The following is a 23,089-nucleotide window of genomic DNA, read 5'->3' on the forward strand; positions in this document are numbered from 1 at the left end:
ATTGCAATTACAGAAGTGAGAATAGAAGTCTGTTAATTTCTTAGACATTTTATGGCAGTAAAGGCTGAGGCCTACTATTCATACCCTCACTTTCTCGGTACACCATTTTAGTTGTCAATATCCCAAAAGCAAGCATCTGCTAATATATGTAGCGAATTACCGAACTGGATAAGTTTTTTTCTTGGGAGGATGACAAAATTAGATCCAATAGATAACCCAATACAATTTCTCATCTTTCTGTCCTTCCAGCAACAGCAAGGATCAATGCTGAGATGTTTGTTCTTGCTTACTTATATTACATCTAATGCAAAAAAAATCCTAAAATGTTTGTGTATGATTTATGCTTGTGCACTGTAGTCACATTTTCTTGCATTAGGTAAAGAACAGGGAGCTTACATGCTGCCCAGGCCACAGGTACACAGCAACTTGGTGAGTGTGCACCTGCAGTTTCCTTAAAGCTGAAAATAAACAACAAACATATGCTGTGTTCTCTGCTCACGAGTCCATGGATTTCCTCCCATTAAAATAGGTGGAAATTTGCAGGCTAGCAAGTGCAGAAGCACAAAACTAGGGTCAAACCTTTTTTTAATATATAATACAAAGTTCATTTGGAAACAACAACTATTATGGAACGGCTACTATTCCAAGCACAGGCACGATGGGTTGAATGGCCTTTTTCTGCACCGTAACTCTACAATTTGCCCATTAACTCTTACACAAAACTTAGACCATTTTCAAGCCCTTAATACTTTTTTCATGGTAAATGGCTAAAAGTTCTGTAATGGTTATTAAATTATTGCTATACTGTAAGCTATTTTTTGTAGTTACTCGTTATAATTGTTGTTAAAACTTAACAAACAGAAAAAAAGATCTGCAATGGGGAATATCTAAAAGACTCCCTATTCGACTGTTTTCCATCGAGTTGTAAACATTTGCCTATGTAAATCACTGAACTCTGGCAAGCATTCAGTGTGTTGAACACAAAAGTTTATGTGAAAGGAACTTTATAAATGCAAACATACCAATTCAGCACAATCACAACTCCAAGTCCATATTTAGAAATATTAGGAATAAGAATAGGTCATTCTGTCACTGTCTGCCATTAGATTGTGGCTGATCTGCACCTCAACTCCATTTATGTGTTAGAGCTCCATATCCCTTAATACTGTTTGTAACAAATTTGTATCAGTCTTGAAAGCTCTAACTGTCCTAGAGTCCATAGCCTTTTTGGAGCCAAGAGTTCCAGATTTCTGCTATCCTTTCACTCCTGAATGGCATGACAATAATTTATGTCCCCTTGTTCTGGATTCCTCACCAGAGGAAATAGTTCCTCCAAATCCACGCTATCAAATCATTTGAACGTTTTATACACTTCAGTCATGTCACCCCTAAGTCTTCTACACTCAAGGGAATACAATCACATTTATGCAACTTGTCCTAGCATTTTAACCCTCTCCCAAGGCCAGATATAATTCTGGTGAATCTGCGCTGCATCCTCTCCAAGACCAATATATCCTTCCTGAGGTGCCCAAAACAGAATGCAGTACTTCAGATAGGATCTGACTGAGGACGAATACAACTGAAGCACAACTTCCTCCCATTTGTATTCCATCCCACTTGAGATGAAGGTCAATATTCCATTAGACTATTTGTACTTGTGCACTCAGTCAGAACTTTAACAGCACAGGAGGCCACCATTCGGCCCATCATGTCTGCACCAGCTCTCCAAATCAGCATTATGACCTAGTGCCATTGCCCTGCCTTTTCCCTGTACCCCTGCACATTGTTTCTATTCAAATAATCATCTAATGCCCTCTTGAATACCGCGATTGAACCTGCCTCCTCCACACTTCCAGGCAGTGCATACCAGGCCCGAACCACTCGTGTGATAAAATTTTTTCTCACATCACATTTGCTTCTTTTGCAATTCACTTTAATCTGTGCCCTCTTGTTCTTGATCTTTTTACAAGTGGAACAGCTTTTCCCTATCTACTCTGCCCAGCCCCCTCATGATTTTGAACATCTCTATCAAATCTCCTCTTAGCCGCCTTCTCTCCAAGGAGAGCAGTCCAAACCTCTCCAATCTATCTTCGTAATTGAAGTTTCTCATTCCTGGATCCACTCTTGTAAACCTCTTCTTCACTCTCTCCAATGTGTTTACATCCTTCCTAGACTGTGGCGGCCAGAACTGTACACAATACTCCAGCTGAGTTCTGAGTGTCTTATATAAATTTAGCATAAGCTCCTTGCGCATGTACTCTATACCCTTATTAATAAAGCCTAGGATACTATATGTTTTATTAACTGCCCACTTTGGATGCCAGTTGCTGAGTTTTCCCACTCAATCTGTCTATGGGCAGAATCTTTGGTATGGCAAGCAGGGGCAAGCTCCACTCACCGATGCATAAAATGACGAACAGTGATGTCTGGCGTGCGTCTCGACATCACCGCTCGTCATTCAGATCTTGAGTTCAGCGGGCGCGCAGCGTTGTCGGCTGCACACCCGCCGAACTGTCAAAGGCCTAAGGCCATTTAAATAGTAATTAAACTAATTAATTGAACTGCCCGTCCACCCTTAAAGTTGGCAGGCAGACGAAGAACCCAGGCGGCCTTCGCATTTATCATGAAACCTCATCGAAGAGCGGTGTGAGGTTTCATGAAGGTTTTAAAGTTTAACGAAAATTTATAATAAAATTCATTGACATGTCCCAGCTCATGTGACACTGTCACATGAGGGGACATGTCTTAAAATCTTTTTTTTGTCTGTATTAAGATTTTAAAAATTAAAATGATCTCCCTGAGGCAGCTTTTTGCCTCAGAGATATCTGCACTCTTTCGTACCCATGCGCGAAAGAGCGCAGGCCCCGACTCAGCCTACTTCCCCCCACCCCCCCCTGCCCGCACAGCGCTTCCAGGTGCACGTCACGCTGGATGGGCCTTAATTGGCCTGCCCACGCAAAATGGCAGCGTGCAGCCATCCAACCCCTCCGACGGGGAGAAAATTCTCCCCTAAGTCACTTTGTAACTTCCTGCTCCCATCTGCACGGCCTAATTCTCCTAACTTTGTAGCACATGCAAACAAGGATATACAATTCTCAATTTGTTCAAAGTCATTAATATTTATTTCCTTGAGAAATTTCAAGTTTTCCCTTTATAGAAATGAATAAAAGCATATTATAGCATAAAAAGATAAACTCAATATAATGAATTTCCTTTGCATAACTATACATGATTATAGCTGTACTACATGAATCATTAATGGCACTGTTCTTTTCTTTATGAATTGCAGGAATTCAATGCAATCATAGAAGGTTCTTAAATCAGGCAAACCTTGTGCCAGCAATTTCAGGCCAAAAGCAGGATTTCAGGCAGCAATATACATATAAAGTAATGCCATTAGAAAGCTGTATCATCAGCCTCCTGAATACTTGCAAGTTTCTGTCATTTCTTCACTATTTAGTAACAAATTAATGGGTGCCCTATATTTTCAATTGTGTACATTTATGGGCCTTTGCATTTTTAAAATTTTCATTAAAATTAACTAACTGAAGATAAATTGTTAGCTAGCCTTAATTGCCCCAGGTCTAAAATATAAACTTAAATAAGTCCATCTGTGTTTTGTAAGTGATATTGAGAAAACTACTGGATATTTGTCAGATACCAACTTAAACCCGTGAATCACTGCAGAAAACAAACTGTTTCTGCTAATTCATTAGGTGCATCTATGTAGTTTCACATTCAGAGAAAGTTTATTTCAAGTGAACATTTTGCTATAAATTTTACACTATGGCCCAGAATCTGCTGGGAAAATAATAACAAGTTAAATGCACATTGCATTTCGTGTGTAAAAAATCTCCAGCAATTTTGATGAGGAAGAGATTAATCATGAGTTCAGAATTGTCACAAACTGCTGCATAATTTGAACCACTCCACTGTAAGCCTTGTGGAAACAAAAGCTCACTACCAGCCTCCCATGAGTTAAGAAATTGTTGCATTTGCACTGATAAAAATGAATCCATTTGGCAGAAGTTAGGACTCATATCTAACAACATAAGAACCTTTTAAAAGACAGAATTTACATTTCTGTAATGCCACACAATCTTGGCAGCCCAGAAAGGAAATAAACTGTGGAGAATCACAGGTAGTAAGCTGTTCCTAGGCTTTTTAAGTATTTAATAACCTGCTTGTTCAAAAAGAGGTTAATATCAGGATACAGAGGTAAGGTAGCAGGCTAAGAAGGGGTAAGAGGGCCTGAAATTAAGTATAAAAAGTTTTATTTTGTGTATCCTTATGGGTTGGGAGTTTTTTTTAATTCTTTCGTGAGATGTCACTGGCTAGACTACATTTATCTATCGCTAATTGCTGTTGAGATGGTGATGAGCTACATTCTTGAGCCGCTGCAGTACATGTGGTGTAGGTACGCCCACAGTGCTGTTAGGAAGGAAGTTCCAGGATTTTGACCCAGCAATGGTGAAGGAACAGCAAGACCATTCCAAGTCAGGGGGTGTGTGGCTTGGAGGGGAACTTGCAGTGGTGGTGTTCCCATGCACCTGCTGCCCTTGTCCTTCTAGATGGTAAAAGACAGGTTTGGAAGGTGCTGTTGAAGGAACCCTTAGTGAGTTGCTGCAGTACATCTTGTAGATGGCACATACTGCTGCCACTGTGCATCGGTGGTTGAGGGAGTGAATCTTTAGGCTGGTGGATGGGGTACCAATCAAGTGTGTTGCTTTGTCCTGGATGGTGTCAAGCTCCTTGAGTGTTGTTGGAGCTGCATTCATCCAGGCAAGGGGAGAGTATTCCATCACAATCCTGACTTGAACCTTGTAGATGGTGGACAGGCTTTGGGGAGGTGAGTCACTCACTACAGAATTCCCAGCCTCTGACCTGCTGTTGTAGTCACAGTATTTATATGGCTAGTCCAGTTCAGTTTCTGGTCAATGGGAACCCCCAGGATGTTGATAGTGGGGGGACCAGTGATGGTAATGCCATTAAACATCATGAGGAGATGGTTGGATTCTCTCTTGTTTGAGATGGTCATTGCCTGGCACTTGTGTGACGCAAATGTTATTTGCCACTCATCAGTCCATGCCTGAATGTTGTCCAGGTCTTACTGCATGTGGGTACACAGTGCTTCAGTGTTTGAAAAGTCATAAATGATGAACATTGTGCAATCATCAAAAAACATCCCCATCTCTGACCATATGATGGAGGGAAGGTCATTGATGAAGCAGCTAAAGATGGTTGGGCCTAGGACACTACCCTGAGGAACTCCTGTGTGATGTCCTGGAACTGAGATGATTGATCCCCAAGAACCACAGCCATCTTCTTTGTGCCAGGTATGGCTCCAACCAATGGATTGTTTTCTCACTTACCCCCATTGACTCCAAGTTTGCTAAGGCTCCTTGATGCCACACACGGTCAAATGCTGCCTTGATATCAAGGATAGCCACTCTCACTTCACCTCAAGTTCAGTTCTTTTGTCCATGCTTGGACCAAGGCTCTAATGAGATCAGAAGCCAAATGGCCCTAGGAATTACAGGAATTCTGCTTCAAAATTCACATGAAAGTCCTGGGACTCCATTATGCCAGGCAGATTCTTTAACCCGCACCCACAATCTGCAACCCCCCCCCCTACCCACCCCCCCCCACCCCCCCCCCCCCCCCCCCAACAATCAACCAATTCCAGTTCTGACAGGAGACTGCTTCTCCATTCCAGATCCTGCCCAGATCTTTCCCTTTTTCACTGACTGCTGGGGACCATTAACACAGGCTTCCAGATATGGTTTGTACCACCAGATGCACACTTCACATCTGCCATCAGATAGTCAACCTGGCAGGTTGTCAGGCAGGGCACTGCAGAGATTTATTTAAATGACACCTTGCTGTAAAGATTGGTACAGCCTCTACGCCCCCAGGCTTGCTGGGTTCATTGTCTGTTGCCAGGCTTCACTGCACTCTTCTCACTCTCACCCCACCCTCCTGAAAATCAATGCCATTAAATATTTTGATAACTTAGTCAGAAACAAAACTTTCTTTCAGTGATGAGTCCATTATATAATTTTTCTCCAACACTGTTAGGACATATAGTATTTTACACTGAAGACTTAATTCACCATTGTTGTTGCTTAGTCTAATACTATTTCTTTTAAAAGCAGTTCTTAGCATACTATAAGTTTATCAGCCCCTTTCATTCCAATTTAAACCTTAAATTTCCCTCTTTTTAGACAAATAGAACAGCCATAGAGGAAGAAGGCACAAGGCCAATTTTTAAGCATTAGTTAATCCCCTCTATAACCAACAGTCAGTAGTTACATTAGAGTTGGCTCTTCTTGCAATTTTCCCTTCCTGGAGGAAGTGATCACCCTCACACTCCTCAATGTTATATCAGACTCCTTGAAAACCAGCAGCCATAATGTGAATGTGTCGAGTGATCTTCCATGCAACTCACCTTAACAATGCTACACAAACGGATATGATATTGGTCCTAAAACTTAACAGAAATTATTGCAGAATTCCGGTTTTCATCGGAGGGTATAATTGGAAAATACATGGAAACAGGAAGTAACATTGTGCAGAACAAAAAGATGAAATAGGTATCATCCAAATTATCCATGATGACCAAGAAACAGCAAATTAAAGACTTCTACTAGCTAAAATGCTTCTGACATACAGTATTTTCTTCCATTTTTTATAAAAGGTTTATAACTGGAAAGAAATTTAATTAAAATCATTCGCTTGCACCGTCTGAGACATAGGAAGGAAGATGGCAAAGAAACAATCAACTGTTGTCAATACAGGCTGAGCAAGCACATTTAGTCAATGACAAAGGCATTTGTTTTTTTTCTAATTCGCAGGATGCCAAATTAAGAATTAATTATTCCTTGTACCCATAAGGGTTAAGAACAGTTTGAGAGATAAACATCAATGTAATTAATAATGACAATGGGATAAAAAAAATTGAACAGAATTCCTTTTGAAATTATTTCATGGTAGAGCATAAAAATAGAAACAAAGGACAAGATAGTACACTCTCAAAAGTTCCAAAACTTTCACCCATCAATTTCTCCTGGTTATTCAGTAGCATCAGAATTCTCACTATATGAATAGTCTTATAAGCAGATAATCTTCAAAACTGCAAACTAACATTTACCAGTTTTATTGTCATTTAGTGCATTTATAGATTGTTACAGTAATGTATCATTAATGCATTTCATATTAGTCCTTTTGATGTCTTAATTTGTCTTAGATTTGCTATAGAATTGAATTATAAAGTGTTGTTCTTAGAAAATACATTGTATTTAAAGTGCACAATGTGAAATCAATAACTCAATCATTATTAAATGAAATTGAATTCAAATGATGGAAAATTTGATTTGCTATTCAGAGAATGAAAACCCCACATCCTGTCAAACTATTTTAAAATATAGTATATGAAAACAGAAAGCCAGCACACACAAAGCATTCATTTTTCTTGCAAACATTTTGCATAACAGATAACTGAGGTCAAAATTTATTTCAGCTGCTTTCATTACACCCATAAACTTCTTTTCTATGCAGTGCCACTGATACTGTTGCAAATACTCAACACGGTTCTTCAAATGTCCAAAACTAAAAGCTTGTAACAGAAAAGAAAATATTTTTCAGTCTGTTGTCATATGTCAGAATTAACTACCCTTATAATACTTAAGTGTAGCTGCTGAAAAAAAATGAGATGGTAGGCCTACTTAAAAGAAATAAATATTTGGACAATAAAGTCTTAGAAACCACATTATTGTTGATCACTCATTAAAGCTCATGCATTTTCCAACAGCTGGATCTCAGAGTTCCTCCTTGTAAAATCCTAGTTTGGCTAGTGACATTTCCTTCCTCAGATGCATCACTTCCCAAAACATTTGTTCAACTGTAAAAATAGAATACAAAAAGCATAAAATGACAAAGATTGTAATGAACATCATTCTTAACTTAGTAAAAGTCACTTGTACTCCAAATAAGTTTTCAACTCTACAGCAGTGACTGAAGGTAGTCAGAATTTTCATGAGATGCATAAATACGTTAAATACAGTAATCTCAATTTTTTTCACATATTTAATGTGTACAATGCAGGTCCTAATTTCAGATATAATTGAACACCAAGTTTTCAAAACAATATATTGCAGGAAGGTTAAATAAATTGAGACAAAATTTTCTTTAATCACATACTGACCATAATGTATGTCAATATAAAATTAAATGTAACTCTTTCAAGTACAAACACGTTTCCATCTTTTTCAGATGAAGTTACATTGTTTCTATGTTTGCCATTGTGAGATTTGAACTCTTGATCTTGGGGTTACAAGCTCAGTACCATAACCACTTGGCTATTTAGGCCAAGCCATAAAATTAAATGTAGTTGCATGAGCACTCTTATTCATGCACATAATAAGCAATTATTGACATTTTTAATCAGCAGCATAAACAAAGAAATGAGAGCAGAATGGCAGCCTGAAGTGATGAGGCTAAAGAATGAACCACGACTTCTTTTGTATCAGTCCCTTGAATAAATTCTCCCACAAGTCACTTACTACTGCAAACTCCCTGTCTACCTTTTGACCATCCATTCACCAAAACTGTTCTGCAGCCACTTCTGCAACCTCACCTCCACCTTTATGCCCTTGTCCCCAGTAAAGTCCTTACTCTCTTCCACCCTGATAATTCTCCACTGTACGGCCTGCATCCTTTGCTCCCTCAAGTCCAAGGGCCAGGCTTGAACATATCTGGTGAGGCAATGGTTTAGCCATCCATCAGCAGATATGGCTACAGGACATCAAATGCAATTGGACTTTGATTTGCTCTGGCAAAACTGTTCACTACTTTGCCTCACCTCCAGCAAGTGAGAGGAACTCATGGACTTCTCTATTCCTAAGTCTAGAGCAGCCTCTGCTTCATCCTCCTTCCCCTTGCACACCAGGCAATACCGCCCCAAGACTTCATTCTGCCCCAACACTGAACCAGGATCGCTCTCTAAATTCTCTCCCTCTCCGTTCACACCTACACATCTTGTCCATGAGAGTTATCTCCTGTTCCGCTGATCATGTTCCCACTGAACCGCTGAGCAACCAACTTCTTTGCCTAATCCCCATACTAGCTGACATTGTAGATGGCTCCTTCTCCTCAGATGTTACCTTCCCTTTCAAAATGACCATCACATCTACTCCTCAAAATCCCTATCCTTGACCATTCTATTACCCAATATCTCACCTCTATCACTATGCCAAGTCCTTAAACATGTTGGAAAAACTCAACAAGTCTGACAGCATCGAAGTCTGGGGCTCTGATGAGTCATACTGGATTCGAAACATTAACCCCATTTCTCTCTCCACAGACGCTGCCAGGCCTGCTGAGTTTTTCCAGCATTTTATTTTTATTTCAGATTTCTAGCATCGCAATATTTTGCTTTTATTTTAGTCCTCAAATATGTTGTCACTTCCCAAATCTATTTCCATTGTTTCCAAAACTTGCTTGACTCTTCAATCATGTTTGTGCCCTTCTATAGGACTGGAATGATACAAATCAAAGTTGCAAATGTCATTCTTGTGACTGTGACCATGGTGCGCTATCCCACCATGTCCTTCTAAATCTCTCTGCAGCCTTTGATACAGACAACATACCACTGTTTGCCAATGGCACTCTTTCATTGCCCAGTACAGCAAGACGGTCTGCTCTTATCGATCCAATATTAGCCAGGGTGCATACAATAGTACCTTCTCTTTCCACCCAGCTCCCCATGAAGTCCCAAAAGAATCTATTCTTGGATCCCCCCTTCTTCCTTGTCGAACTATTCTTGATGACATCACCTTAAGTCATGAGTCCTGAAACTTACAGGGAGACAGGAAGATACTGGGGAGAACAGTAATACAAGAACAGGAATGCAGACATCCTGCCAAATTAGACAACTTAACTGCAATCTTTTCTTCCATCTCCATCCCAACAGCTGGCCAGCTTGGCAGGCAGACCAGCTATCAGATGGGAACACCAGCAACTGGAGATTTCTGGCAGGGAACCTTGGGGATAATACCCGACAATTGCGGGGGGAAAGAGCAATCAGGGTTTGGTGCAGTGGGGAGGGGAAGAAGGTAGTAATTGGGAGGGAGTAGCAATCAGGAGAAACTGAGCCAAAGTTCTGAGCTTGAGTTGGTGAGGAGAAAGTGGAAATTAAGAGGGAACCAGAGATCAGGGCATCTGATGGTGGCAGAGGGTTGAGAGAGAGATTGCAATAGGCAGAGAGGAGGCTCCTTTTCCTAGCCCACATGGAGTATTCTAAAAAGCACCAATCTTCCTGACTTAGCTCTCAAGTCCCTTCTATTTCCACATTTTCTGAGCCCTGGGAAACCTGGACAGCGTATTAAATTTAAATCAGACCTCCAACTGCAATGTGATAGCCTGATTTTAAATGGTAATGAACTCCAAGGTTGGACATTTGAATGGCATGCTCATAATAAGGTCGCAAGTGGGGACGTTCACTGATAATTGCACAAAGTTCAGTACCATTTGCAACTCCTCGGATACTGAAGCAGTCCATGTCCATACGCAGCAAAAGCTAGGTAACATTCAAGCTTGGGCTGATAAGAGGCAAGTGACATTCATACCACACAAACGCCAGACACTGACCATTTCGAACAAGACAGAGAATGTAACCATCTCCCCAGGATATTTAACGACATTACCATCACGGAATCCCCCACTATCAACATCCTGGGTGGTGGGGGGCGGGGCGGGGTGATGGCGTCTGAGGCGAATAACGCCTGACTCTTCAAATCTGTCCACCAGCCACAAGACACAAGTCAGGAGTGTGATGGAATACTGTCCATTTGCCTGCATGAGTGCTGTTCCAACAAGAAGCACCACACCATCCAAGAAAAAAGCAGCCCGCTTGATCGGCACAACATTCACCAACTTAAACATTCATTTTCTCCACCACCACTGACACACAATGGCAGCATCATGTACTGCAGCAACTCACCAAGCCTTTGACAGCGCCTTCCAAACCCACGACCTCTACTGCCTAGAAGGACAAGGGCAGCAGACGCATGGGAACATCACCACCTGCATGTTTCCCTCCAAGCCACCCCCATTCTGACTTGGAACAGAATCACCATTCCTTCACTATCACTGGGTCAAAATCTTGGAATTGTCTTCCTAAAGGCACTGTAAGTGTAGCTACACCACAAGGACTGCAGCGGTTCAAGAAGGTGGCTCACCACCATCTTCTCGAGGGCAGTTGGGGATGGGCAACAAATGCTGGTCTTGTAAATGACACCTGCATCCCATGAAAGAGTAAAACCTGAAATGATGACAGGTGCATACACAGCGGAATGCAGGCACATTCCCAGTTTTAAAATGTTTAATCCCAGCACCAGCCCTCTCCAATCTGTCATTGGGGGGGGGGGGGGGGGGGGGATGTTAATATTGAGGCCAGCTTTTCCACATACATAGAGCTTAATGTCATCAATCTCTCCCTGGCTCACCCAAAACCTCTACTGCCTGTGTTGTCAGACTGTTTGCTCCACGTCCAGTTATGGATAAATTGCAATTCGCTCTACCAAACATTTGAGATGTTACATTATAATTAGGTCCAACCACAAACACAGTGTCCTTGCCACAAATTACATTGACTGCTAAAGCACTATCTGAGATGGAAACCATCTCTTCAACACCTCAACACTGACACTGATCTGTGATTCCAACCACTTAGCCTCTCTAGCCCAACAACTGCCTACTTCCATCTGAATAACACCAACCCCTGCCTGATCTCATTTGCTGTTGATACCCCAATACGCAGCTTTGTCACCTTCAGATTAACTATGCCAATGCTTTTCTGAGAGCCTATCATTCTTAACCATTCATAAAATCAACTCATCCAAAGCTCTTCCAGCCATATCCTATTTCACACCCATCGCATGTATTTTCTGATCCAGGTTGTCTCCTAGTCTCCCACATCTCCAATTTTAAATTCTCACCCTGATCCTTGCATTTTAATCCCTTCACTGCCATACCCTTCTCTGCCTCATAAAACTTGATCAGCTCTACAACCTCATCTACTTCAACGATGGGCTCTTTCATATCCCCATTCCATTCCAACCTAACTCTAGAGGCCATGCCTTCGTCATCTAGACACGAAGCTCTGCAATTCTCACTCCAAGGCTCTTTGCATTCCCTTTTTCCGCAAGTCTCCTTAACACTCACATCCTTGTCCAAGCTTTAATCATCCATGCTAACAATCTTTTTTCACTTGACAACCATTTCTGTCTGAATATGGTTCTCTGAAAAGCTTTGGGATGCTTTTTGGCAAGCTATTTCTGTTGCTCATTAAGCATCTTAACATGAATTGAGAAAGAAGAGAGAGTTCCTGCATTAACAAGCGTGGTGGCAGGCAAGACAAAAAAAGGCACCGGCAGAAACTGAGAAGGAAGGGGGTGGGAAGTTCAGCCTGAAGATGGAAGGGAATGAGGTGGTGCCATGAGAAAGTAGAATGCACTTGAATGAACTTGGGAAAGAAGGGGAGTGCTTCTATGTCACTTTATGCTTCTTTATCCAATAAACAATTAGATATAGCAAGGGAGCAAATGCATACCCACAATTTCTCTGCAGGAGAGGGAGTTTTTTTTCTACAATCTTCTGATATGCAGGTGAAAAACTATTGGATAGACATGTGTCTGAAGCTTCTAAGTGTATTTTTAGTGCAATTACACATCATAGGTCTCAAATCAGTGCAATTTAAAAAATATTAACTTTTAGGCATGTATTGCCCATTTCTAGCTGCCCTAAGACTGCTAGACAAGAGGCCAACTGAGTGGTTTCTAGAGGTCAGTTAAGAGTCAAACATAGTGCCACAACTGATCATGAACTAGGTATGAATGACAGGTTTCTTTTGCAAAAGAATGTCAGCTGGGTTTTTAAGGCAAATCAGAATGCTTCGTGATTACTTTTACAGATAAAACTTTTTTTTTTAAATCACCAGCTTCTTTCTCGACTTCATTTGCTAGTTTTCTATGTTAGCCTCTATATTCACATTTCTACTGTTCCTGAAAGTAGCAATACCAGTGCTAGACACCACATCCAATTAAAAATTCCAAATGTGTTTTGGGACCTTAGCAGTGTGCAGCAAGGCATGCTCTTGATCTGCCTTTGATTACAAAACTATATTAGCAGGCCCTCAAATGGCAATAAGATGTCTTTAATAACCATTAAAATAAGGATTAATTATAATTGCCGTTTTCAAAATAACCACTTACCATCTTGCTGTTTAACCAGACCCTGCTGAATATACCGAATATAAGTGAAGAAGTTGCACACAGACATAATCTAGAGGACAAGACAGAAAAAGTACAACATTTTTTCGTTTCTACCAGAATTGTAGTAATTTTTATCTGGTTTACAGTATTTTCTGAAATACACTGTTGATCTATAAATATAAAGAAGGTGCATCATTCCTTACCCTGTATCTACAAAATGGTGAAACATAGTAGTAGCTACTGGAATCTCCCAATTTAATTCGGTGCTTACAAGTTTTAGTTTGGCCACTAAGGGCACACTTTCTGTGGGGGTAAAAATACAGCAGAATAAGAAAGTTGATGAGGCACATTTGTATCATATTATGCAATATATTTCAAAACTTAATAACTGATGATCAAATATTCACCAATGAAATTATGGCACAAGAAACAATATGTTAAACAAAAGTCGGAGAATGGATAAACATATTTAAATATCATACTAAAACTGCAAACTTAGGAGGATGTCCCACTTTTCAGATTTCCCTACTATTCTAACAGTGAGGAATGCTTGATTTGAAAGAACAAATGGAGTGTTTGCCTTAATTAGTGATTCAAGGCATTTATTGATCAAAATGCTTAAGTATTTGAATCTTGGTGCAATGAATTTGATAGCATTTGGGTCCTGACACCAAATCCTTAATTTGTTTATTTTGTTCATTCTCGGCTTATGGGCATCACTAGAAAGGCCAAAATGTATTGTCCAATCCCAGTTGCCCTTGAGGTGGTGTTGATGAGCTGCCTTCTTGCACCACTGCAGTCCATGTGGTGAAGATACTCCCACAAAGCTTTTAGGTAGGGAGTTCCAAGATTTTGACCAAGTGACTTTAAAGAAATTGTGATATATGTCCAAGTCTGGATGGTGTATAGTTTGGAGTTGAACCTGGAGGTGATGGTGTTCCCATGCACCTGCTGCCTGTGTCCTTACAGATGGATTAATTTACCAGTTTTCTGATCACCAAGCTTCCTATAATGGGGTTCACACTCCCTTTGGTTTCCTCTGCCCTTACCTTTTCAATCTTCTGTGAATAAAGAGGACATTTCACCCTAAGTAAAAATCCACGTATGTCCCTGCAAATGAGAGGGGAAAGGAATCTTTCACCTCTATAAAAGCGTGGTATAGCATTTTTTTTTAAATCATTCTCGGCACATGGGCATTGCTGGCAAACCCATCATTATTGCCCATCCCTAGCTCCTCAAGGAGGTGATGATGGGCTGCTTTCTTGAACTACTTAGTTGATACAACTACAACTTAGTGGCTTACTAAGCCACTTCAGCAGGCAATGAAAGTCAACCACATTGGTTTGGAACTGGAGTTAAGCCAGGCCAGGTAAGGACAGCAGTTTTCAATCCTTAAGATATTAACAAACCAGCTGAATTTCCACAAAAATTCAATAGCTTCATGTTTGACTTTTTACCGACACCAGGTTTTCATTTCCAGATTTCTTTTAAAAAAAATTCACATTCTCAAACCATCAACGGGGCCAACTTGCTAGTCCAATAACATAATTACTACACTATCTACCCATTCTAATGATGCTTTTCTAGTGACTTGACAAAATGGTTCTCTGTTCCTTGTTTTTTCTTATGCCTTGTTTTGGAAATATGGCAGAATTTTTTGAATTGGTACATTCCATGTAATTTTAATATGCCTCAGCTATAGCAGTTAGATTTTCAGAATAGTGGAGTATATGATCTTCATGCTACAACAGCATAAGATATTAGAAGATATTTTGAGGAATCTTCATTTTGGTTACCCAGTGACTCCGCTTCAAAAAGGAATGCATTTATTTTTATGGTACTTAAGTAACTCATTGATTTGTTATAATATTTATTTGTATAGCATAAATCTAATACAAATATTAACATTTCTAACAAAAGATGGATGGATTCTGTCAATAGGTTACAAACATAACATTTTAATGTAACAAATCTGAAGCATAAGTGCCTGAATAAAGTCATTGAGGTCTACAGAACAGAAAAAGGCCCTTTGGCCCATCAAGTCTGTGCCAGTCAAACAAGTACCCAACCATTCTAATCCCATTTTCCAGCACTGGGCCCATAACCTAGTATGCCATGGCATCACAAGTGCACATCCAAATACTTCTTAAATGTTATGACAGTTTCTACCTATACCACCCTTTCAGGCAGTGAGTTACAGATTCCCACCACCCTCTGGGTGAAAAAATTCTTCCTCACATCCCTTCTAAATCTTCTGCCCCTTGCTTTAAATTTATGCCCCCTGGTTATTGATCCCTCCACCAAGGGGAAAAGTTCCTCCTGTCTAACCTATCTATGCCCCTCATAACTTTATATATTTCAATCTCCTCTGCTCCAAGGAAAATAACCCCAGTCTATCCACTCTACCCTCATAACTAAAACTCTCCAGCCCAGGCAACATCCTGGTAAATCTTCTCTGCACTCTCTCTAGTGCAATCACAACCTTCCTATAATGCGGATTCCAGAACTGTACGCAATACTCTAGCTGTGGCCTAACCAGCGTTTTATACAATTCCAGCATAACCTCCCTGCTCTTATATTCTGTGCCTCAGCTAATAAAGGCAAGTATCCCATATGCCTGCCTAACCACCTTATCTACCTGTCCCGCTTCAGGGACCGGTGGACATGCACACCAAAGTCCCTCTGATCCTCGGTACTTCCTAGGGTCCTACCATACATCGCGTATTCCCGTGCTTTGTTTGTCCTGCCCAAGTGCATCACTTCACACTTATCCGGATTAAATTCCATTGGGCCACTGATCGGCCCATCTGACCAGCCTGTCTATATCCTCCTGTAATCTAAGGCTGTCCTCCTCACTATTTACCACCCCACCAATTTTAGTGTCATCTGCGAACTTACTGATCAACCCTCCTACATTCAAGCCTAAATCCTTTATATATACCACAAACAGCAAGGGACCCAACACCGAACTCTGTGGAACTCCACTGGACACAGGCATCCAGTCACAAAAACACCCCTCGGCCATCACCCTCTGCTTCCTGCCACAGCCAATTCTGGATCCAATTTGCCAAATTGCCTTGGATCCCATGGGCTCTTACCTTCATTATCAGTCTCCCATGCGGGGCCTTCTCAAAAGCCTTGCTGAAGTCCAAGTAGACTACGTCAAATGCATTGCCCTCATCTATACACCTGGTCACCTCTTCGAAAAATTCAATCATATTGGTCAGACATGACCTCCCCTTAACAAAACCATGGTGACTGTCCTCGATTAATCCCTGCCTCTCCAAGTGTAAATTAATTCTGTTCCTCAGAATTGCTTCCAATAGTTTCCCACCACTGAGGTTAGACTGACTGGCCTGTAGTTCCCTGGTTTATCCCTTCCTCCCTTCTTGAATAAATGTGCCACATTGGCTGTCCTCCAGTCCTCTGGCACCTCTGCTGTGGACAGAGGGGTATTGAAAATTATTGCCAGCATCCTATCTCCTCCCTTGCCTCACTCAACAGCCTGGGGTACATTTCATCCGGGCCTGGAGATTTATCTACTTTTAAGCCTGCCACACCACTTAGAGCCTCCTCCCTTTCTATACTAATTTCTTTAATTATATCACAGTCCTTCTGCCTGATTTCCATACCCACATCATCCATCTCACTTGTGAACACTGATACAAAGTATTCATTTAGAACCCTACCTACATCTTCTGGCTCCACAAACAAATTACCACTATGGTCCTTAATGGGCCCTACTCTTTCCCTAGTTATCCTCTTACTCTTAATGTACGTGTAAAATAACTTTGGGTTTTCCTTTATTTTACCGGCCAATGTTTCTTCATGTCTCCTTTCAGCTCTCCTAATTTCCTTTTTAGGTTCCCCCTACACATTCTGCACTCCTCTAGGGCTTCTGCTGTTTTGAGCCCTCGGTATCTGCCATGGGCCTTCCTTTCTCTCTTTATCCAATCCTGTATATCCCTCGACATCCAGGGTTCCCTGGATTTGTTGGTCCCATTCTTTGTCTTTATTGGAATATATTGGCCCTGTACTCTCCCTATTTCCTTCTTGAATGAGTCCCACTACTGTGCCACAGATTTACCTAAAAGTAGCTGCTCCCAGTCCACCTTGGCCAAATCATATCTGATCTTCTTAAAATTGGCCTTCCCCCAATTTAGAACTCTGATTTCTGGCCCATCCTTGTCCTTTTCCATAAGAACCTTGAATCTATCTGAAAAATGTTCCCCCACTGATACCTCTACCACTTGCCCGGCTTCATTCCCTAAAATTAAGCCTAGGACTGCCCCCTCTCTTGTAGGACCTTCTACGTATTGGCTTAAAAGCTCTCCTGAATGCATTTTAAGAATTCCACTCCCTCTAAACCTATCACATTATGGCTAACCTAGTTAATGTAGGGGAAGTTGAAATCCCCCACTATTACTACCCTATTATTTTTATACTTCTCTGGAATTTGCCTACATACCTGCTCTTCTATTTCTCTCTGACTGTTTGTGGGCCTATAGTACAGTCCCAGCAATGTGATTGCTCCTTTTTTGTTTTTAAGTTCTACCCATATGGCTTCATTTGAGGAGCCTTCTAAGATGTCATCCCTCCTTACGTCTGTAATTGATACCTTGATCAATATTGCGATACCCTCTCCTCTTTTACCTCCTTTTCTGTCTAGCCTGAAGACCCTATATCCAGGAATATTGAGTTGCCAATCCTGCCCCTCTCTTAACCATGTCTCTGTGACAGCAATGACATTATACTTCCATATATTAATTTGTGTTCTCAACTCATCTGCCTTATTCATCAGGCTTCTTGCATTAAAACACTATCCAACCTTGTCAAACTCCCCTGTGTCTTAACTGGCCTACAATTTCTATGCGTTCCAGACTCACTTGCTCTCTCTTCTAATTTTGGCTGTGCATCTCCCCCTGCTGAACCTCCTCTCAGGATCCCATTCCCCTACCAAGTTAGTTTAAACCCTCCCCAACAGCACTAGCAAACCTCCCCGCAATAGTGTTGGTCCCACTCCTGTGCAGGTCCCACTCCTGTGCAGGTCCCACTCCTGTGCAGGTCCCACCCCCCCAGAAACGGTCCCAATGTCCCAGCAATCTAAAGCCCTCCCTCCTGCACCATCTCTCCAGCCACACATTCATCTGGACTAACCTCCTATTTCAATACTCACTAGCGCATGCCACCATAAGTAATCCAGAGATTACCACCTTTGAGGTCCTGTTTTTTAATGTTTCCTAGCTCCCTAACTTCTGCTTGCAAGACCTCATCCCTCTTTCTGCTTACGTCATTGGTAACAATATGTCCTATGATCTTTATCTGTTTGCCCTCCCCCTTTAGAATGTCCTGCAGGCGTTCAGTGACATCCTTGACCCTGGCCAAGGGAGGCAACATATCATCCTGGAGTCACGTCTACAGCTGCAGAAACTCCTGGCTGTTCCCCTATTGAGTCTCTGACAGTATATAATCTGATACCCAACTGCAGGCAACAAATATCTTGTTTTTTTCTGTGTACTACTGCATTTTTGTAAAAGAGGTTGCATTCAAAACACAACTTTTCTGGTAGGTTTTTTTGTGTGATACAGTTGATAATTAGTAATTAAGTTAGTGAACTAGGAAAAATTACTCAAGAATGCTGCCTCTTGTAAAACTGAAAAATGGTCAGTTCCCCCGTGCATTTCACCAATTCAAATAGGCATTATATAGAAATGTTCTCCTAAAGAAAGAACTTTTAACATGTCCTTGAGGTATCACAAAATCTTTCACATTTAGTTAATTGCTTTTTGATGTGAATTCACTGGGTAAGCAGAAGATCCCTTAAAATACCTTCCCTTATGCTGCTACAACACAGATAATTTTCTTCATTATTCCTATAATCTAACTGATTTAGTTCTGCATGGAAGAAATTAAAAAGGAAAAGAATGTCTCTTCCACAACGGAAATCAGTCAGGATACAAAATGATCTTAAGGAACGGTAAGATGCACAGAGCCATTTGGCATCAAAGATTTTTGATTCAAGCTATCAAATGGCTTCAATAATGGGCAGTTTCAAGATTTTAAGGGTTAATGTCCAAAAGGTCCAGCGTCTTTTTTTTTTAAAAAGCTTTGACAAAACAAATTGTTGCTGCTGGAACAAAAATTAATTTTGGCTGGCTAGACCATTTCACAAGACAGGTTAAGAATCAACCAGATTGGTGTAGGATTCGGGTCACATATAGGCAAAACTGCGTAAGGATGGCAGGTTTCAGTTGCTGAAGGATATTAGTGAGTCAGCTAGGTTTTTACACTCCGACAATTCATGGTCATTATCACTGATGTCAACTTTTTTATTTCCAGATTTCAAGCTACTTTACCTGTTAAATAGAATAAACTGCAGGTGAATCACTTTATTAAAAAGGCATCTTAAAGGGCATGAAGTTCTCAAAAGGGACAATGCATCCATATTGAATTCACAGAATCACAGAATTGTTATGGCGCAGGAGGCAGCCATTCAGCCCATCATGTCTGCACTGGCTCTCCAACTATGCATTGTGACTTATTGCCATTCACCTACCTTTCCCCCATACCATTGCACATTATTTGAATAGAAACAATCATCTAATGCTCTCCTGAATGCCTTTTTTGAAACTGCCTCTACCACACTTTCAAGCAGTGCATTCCAGACTTGAACCACTCGTGTGAAAAGTTTTTTTCTCACAACACATTTGCTTCTTTTGCAAATCACATTAAATCTCTTCTTGTTCTTGATCATTTTATGAGCAGGAACAGTTTCTCCCTATCTACTCTATCCAGCCCCTTTGTGATTTTGAATACTTCTATCAAATTTTCTCTTAGCCTTCTCCTCTCGAAGGAGGACAGTCCCAACCTCTCAATAAATTACTGTTATTCATATGAACCCAATAAGAGGTAGCAACTTTGCAACTGTTGGCAACAGAACAGAGTCTGTCCTATCCTCACCCAATGTCCAGCACGCGCACTTTCCAGCAGGAGGAACTGGATATCAGTCAAAAGAGCGAACCCAAGGTAACTTTTTCCCAAATGAGGGGAACTGATCCCACATCTATCTGGGATCAGCTAACCTGAGCCCAAATTTTCACTAGCTTCTACTGTACTCAAAAAGTTTTAGACACACATTAGTAAAATGTTTGTACTACCCTAAAACATAATATAGGTTTCTCAATACTGGTTTATTTTTTCAATGATCAGCACACTCAATAACAAACCAATGAGTGAATATAGGACAAATCAGTGAACCCAGTTCAATATGCCATGGTGAGAAAGTTTTTTAAAAAAACAAAACTGGGTTTTAAGCTACGACTTTAAATAATATTGAAGTGCCAATCTTGCCTATGGATTCACAACTTCCAACTCTGTTAATCTAGCTATCCAGCAGCCTCATTAATAAGCCTTGTAGGTTACCTGAAAATAATTGTTCATAATAAAGCACAAATTTCTGTGCCAATGTTTTGTGACTAAAGTAAACCCTAGAGAGGTAGTAAAAATCAATTTTGGTTTTCTTAAGAATCAGTTGCTCTCAAGAAAGATTCCATATCAAGTTCACTGCTGTATATGCAAAATACAAAAAATAACTTACGTTACAATTTCAGCTCTCCATCCACTATATAGACAAGTTAGGAAAAAACATCAGGATGCAAAACAAGGAAAAGAAAAGCAGCTTCAGCAAAACATAAAATGAAAAGCAAGAATAAAGATGAGTTTTGTGTGTTTCATGCAAAATAAATTTTATAAGCTTTTTATTTTTTACAACTACTCTCATCACAAAGTGGACAGATTTAATAGTTTACTCATAATAGGTAGCAACAGGTTTTCGAAAATATGATCACTGTTAATTTTAGCTAGAATAAAAACAGTCCTAGCCATTCTTTTAAAGTTTTACCCCTATATAAATAGGAACTGTTATAATTGTAGAGAGCATAAAATACCACCAACCCTTTGAAAACTTGGTATCACAATATCACAGCATTGTTAAGTGCAGAAGACAACCATTAGGCCCACTGAGTCTGCACTGGGCACTCCATCTAGTCCCACTTCCCTGCCTTATCCCTGTCACCTTACACATTCTCTCTTTTCAGGTAGCAATCCAATTCCCTTTTGAATACCTCATTCGAACTCCACCACCCTTTCAGGAAGTCTGTTCCAGACTCCAGCCACCCTCTGGGTGAAAATAATTTTCCTCACGTCACATTTATTCCTTTTGCCAATTAATTGAATCTATGCCCTCTAGTTCTTGATGCTGTCTTGAGTGGGAACAGTTTCTCACTATTTACCCTGTCCATATCCCTCAGGATCTTGAATACCTCTATCAAGTCTCCTCCCAACCTTCTTTTCTCCAAGGAAAACAGTCCCACCCTCTCCAATCTATCCTTATGGCTACAGTTTTTCATCCCAGCAATCATTCTTGTGAATCTCCTCTGTACTCTCTCTAATGCCTTCACATCCTTCCTCAAGTATGGCACCCAGAACTGGACACAGTACTGCAGGTGAGGCCTAACTATGTCTTATACAAGTTCAACATGACTTCCTTACTCTTGTACTCAATGCCCCTATTAATAAAGCCTAAGGTACTATATGCTTTATTAACTGCGCTCTCAACATGCCCTGCCATCTTTAATGACCTATGCACATATACTCGAAGGTCTCTCTGTTCCTGCAACTCTTTTAGAGGCTCTCCCTTTATTTTATACTGTCTCACCATATCTTTCCTTCCAAAACGAATCACCTCACACTTCTCTGAATTGAACTTCATCTGCCACTTGTCTGCCCAAGCCACCAACATATCTATGTCCTTTTGAAGTTCAAGACTGTCCCCATCACAGTTGACAACATTTCCAATCTTCGTATCATCTGCAAATTTTGAAATCACGCCCTGCATATCACAGTCTAGGACATTAATATATATGAGGAAGAGCAAGGTTCCAACACTGACCCCTCAGGAACTCCACTACAAACCTTCCTCCAATCTGAAAAACAACCATATACCACCACTCTGTGTCCTGTCAGTCAGCCAATTTCTTATCTAGGTGCCTGCTTTCTCTTTTATTCCATGACCTAGAATTTTGCTCACAAGTTTGTTGTGAGGCACTGTATCAAACGCCTTTTAAGAACATAAGAACTAGGAGCAGGAGTAGGCAATTCAGCCCCTCGAGCCTGCCCCGCCATTCAATACGATCATGGCTGATCTAACTTCGGCCTCAACTCCAATTTCCCGCCCTCTCCCTGTAACCTTTCAATCCATTATTAATAAAAAATGTCTATCTCCTCCTTAAATTTATTCAATGTCCCAGCATCCACTATACTCTGAGATAGTGAATTCCACAGATTCATGACCCTTTGAGAAAAGTAATTCCTCATCTCTGATTTAAATCTACCACCCCTTAGCCTAAAACTATGGCCTCGCATCTAGAATGACTCACAAGGGGAAACGTCCACTCCATGTCTACTTTGGGTATCCCCTTTAGAATCTTATATACCTCAATTATGTCTCCCCTCATCCTTCTAAACTCTAGCGAGCATAGGCCTAAACTGCTCAATCTCTCCTCATAAGACAAGCCCCGCATCTCTGGAATCAATCTAGTGAACCTCCTCTGAACCACCTCCAATGCAACTACATCCCTCCTCAAGAAAGGGGACCAAAACTGTGCACAGTACTCCAGATGCAGTCTCACCAATGCCTTGTACAGTTGCAACAATACTTCCCTATTTTTATATTCTATCCCTTTGGCAATAAATGCCAAAATTCTATTTGCCTTCCTTATTACCTGCTGTACCTGCCTACTAGCTTTTAGCGATTCATG

The 23,089-nt window shown here is 40.8% G+C and overlaps 1 protein-coding gene across 9 annotated transcripts in view; it reads right to left on the bottom strand.

The window, feature by feature from the left end:
- Positions 1–6,518: 6,518 nt before the first annotated feature.
- The window catches only part of LOC121292896 (RAB3A interacting protein (rabin3)), a 79,965-nt gene continuing 63,394 nt past the window's right edge, over positions 6,519–23,089 (bottom strand). For 8 of the 9 annotated variants that reach the window (XM_041215355.1, XM_041215354.1, XM_041215350.1 and 5 more), the window contains 4 exons: positions 20,869–20,892; positions 13,475–13,574; positions 13,272–13,341; positions 6,519–7,900 (listed from right to left, as the gene is read on the bottom strand). In XM_041215355.1, coding sequence (XP_041071289.1) covers positions 7,818–7,900; positions 13,272–13,341; positions 13,475–13,574; positions 20,869–20,892 — 277 coding nt within the window. In that variant the 3' untranslated portion in view covers positions 6,519–7,817. The remainder of the gene's footprint in view (positions 7,901–13,271; positions 13,342–13,474; positions 13,575–20,868; positions 20,893–23,089) is intronic. The other variant, XM_041215357.1, reaches the window with a different exon arrangement.

The sequence above is a fragment of the Carcharodon carcharias genome, chromosome 21 (assembly GCF_017639515.1).
Source record: "Carcharodon carcharias isolate sCarCar2 chromosome 21, sCarCar2.pri, whole genome shotgun sequence".
Lineage (NCBI taxonomy): Eukaryota > Metazoa > Chordata > Chondrichthyes > Lamniformes > Lamnidae > Carcharodon > Carcharodon carcharias.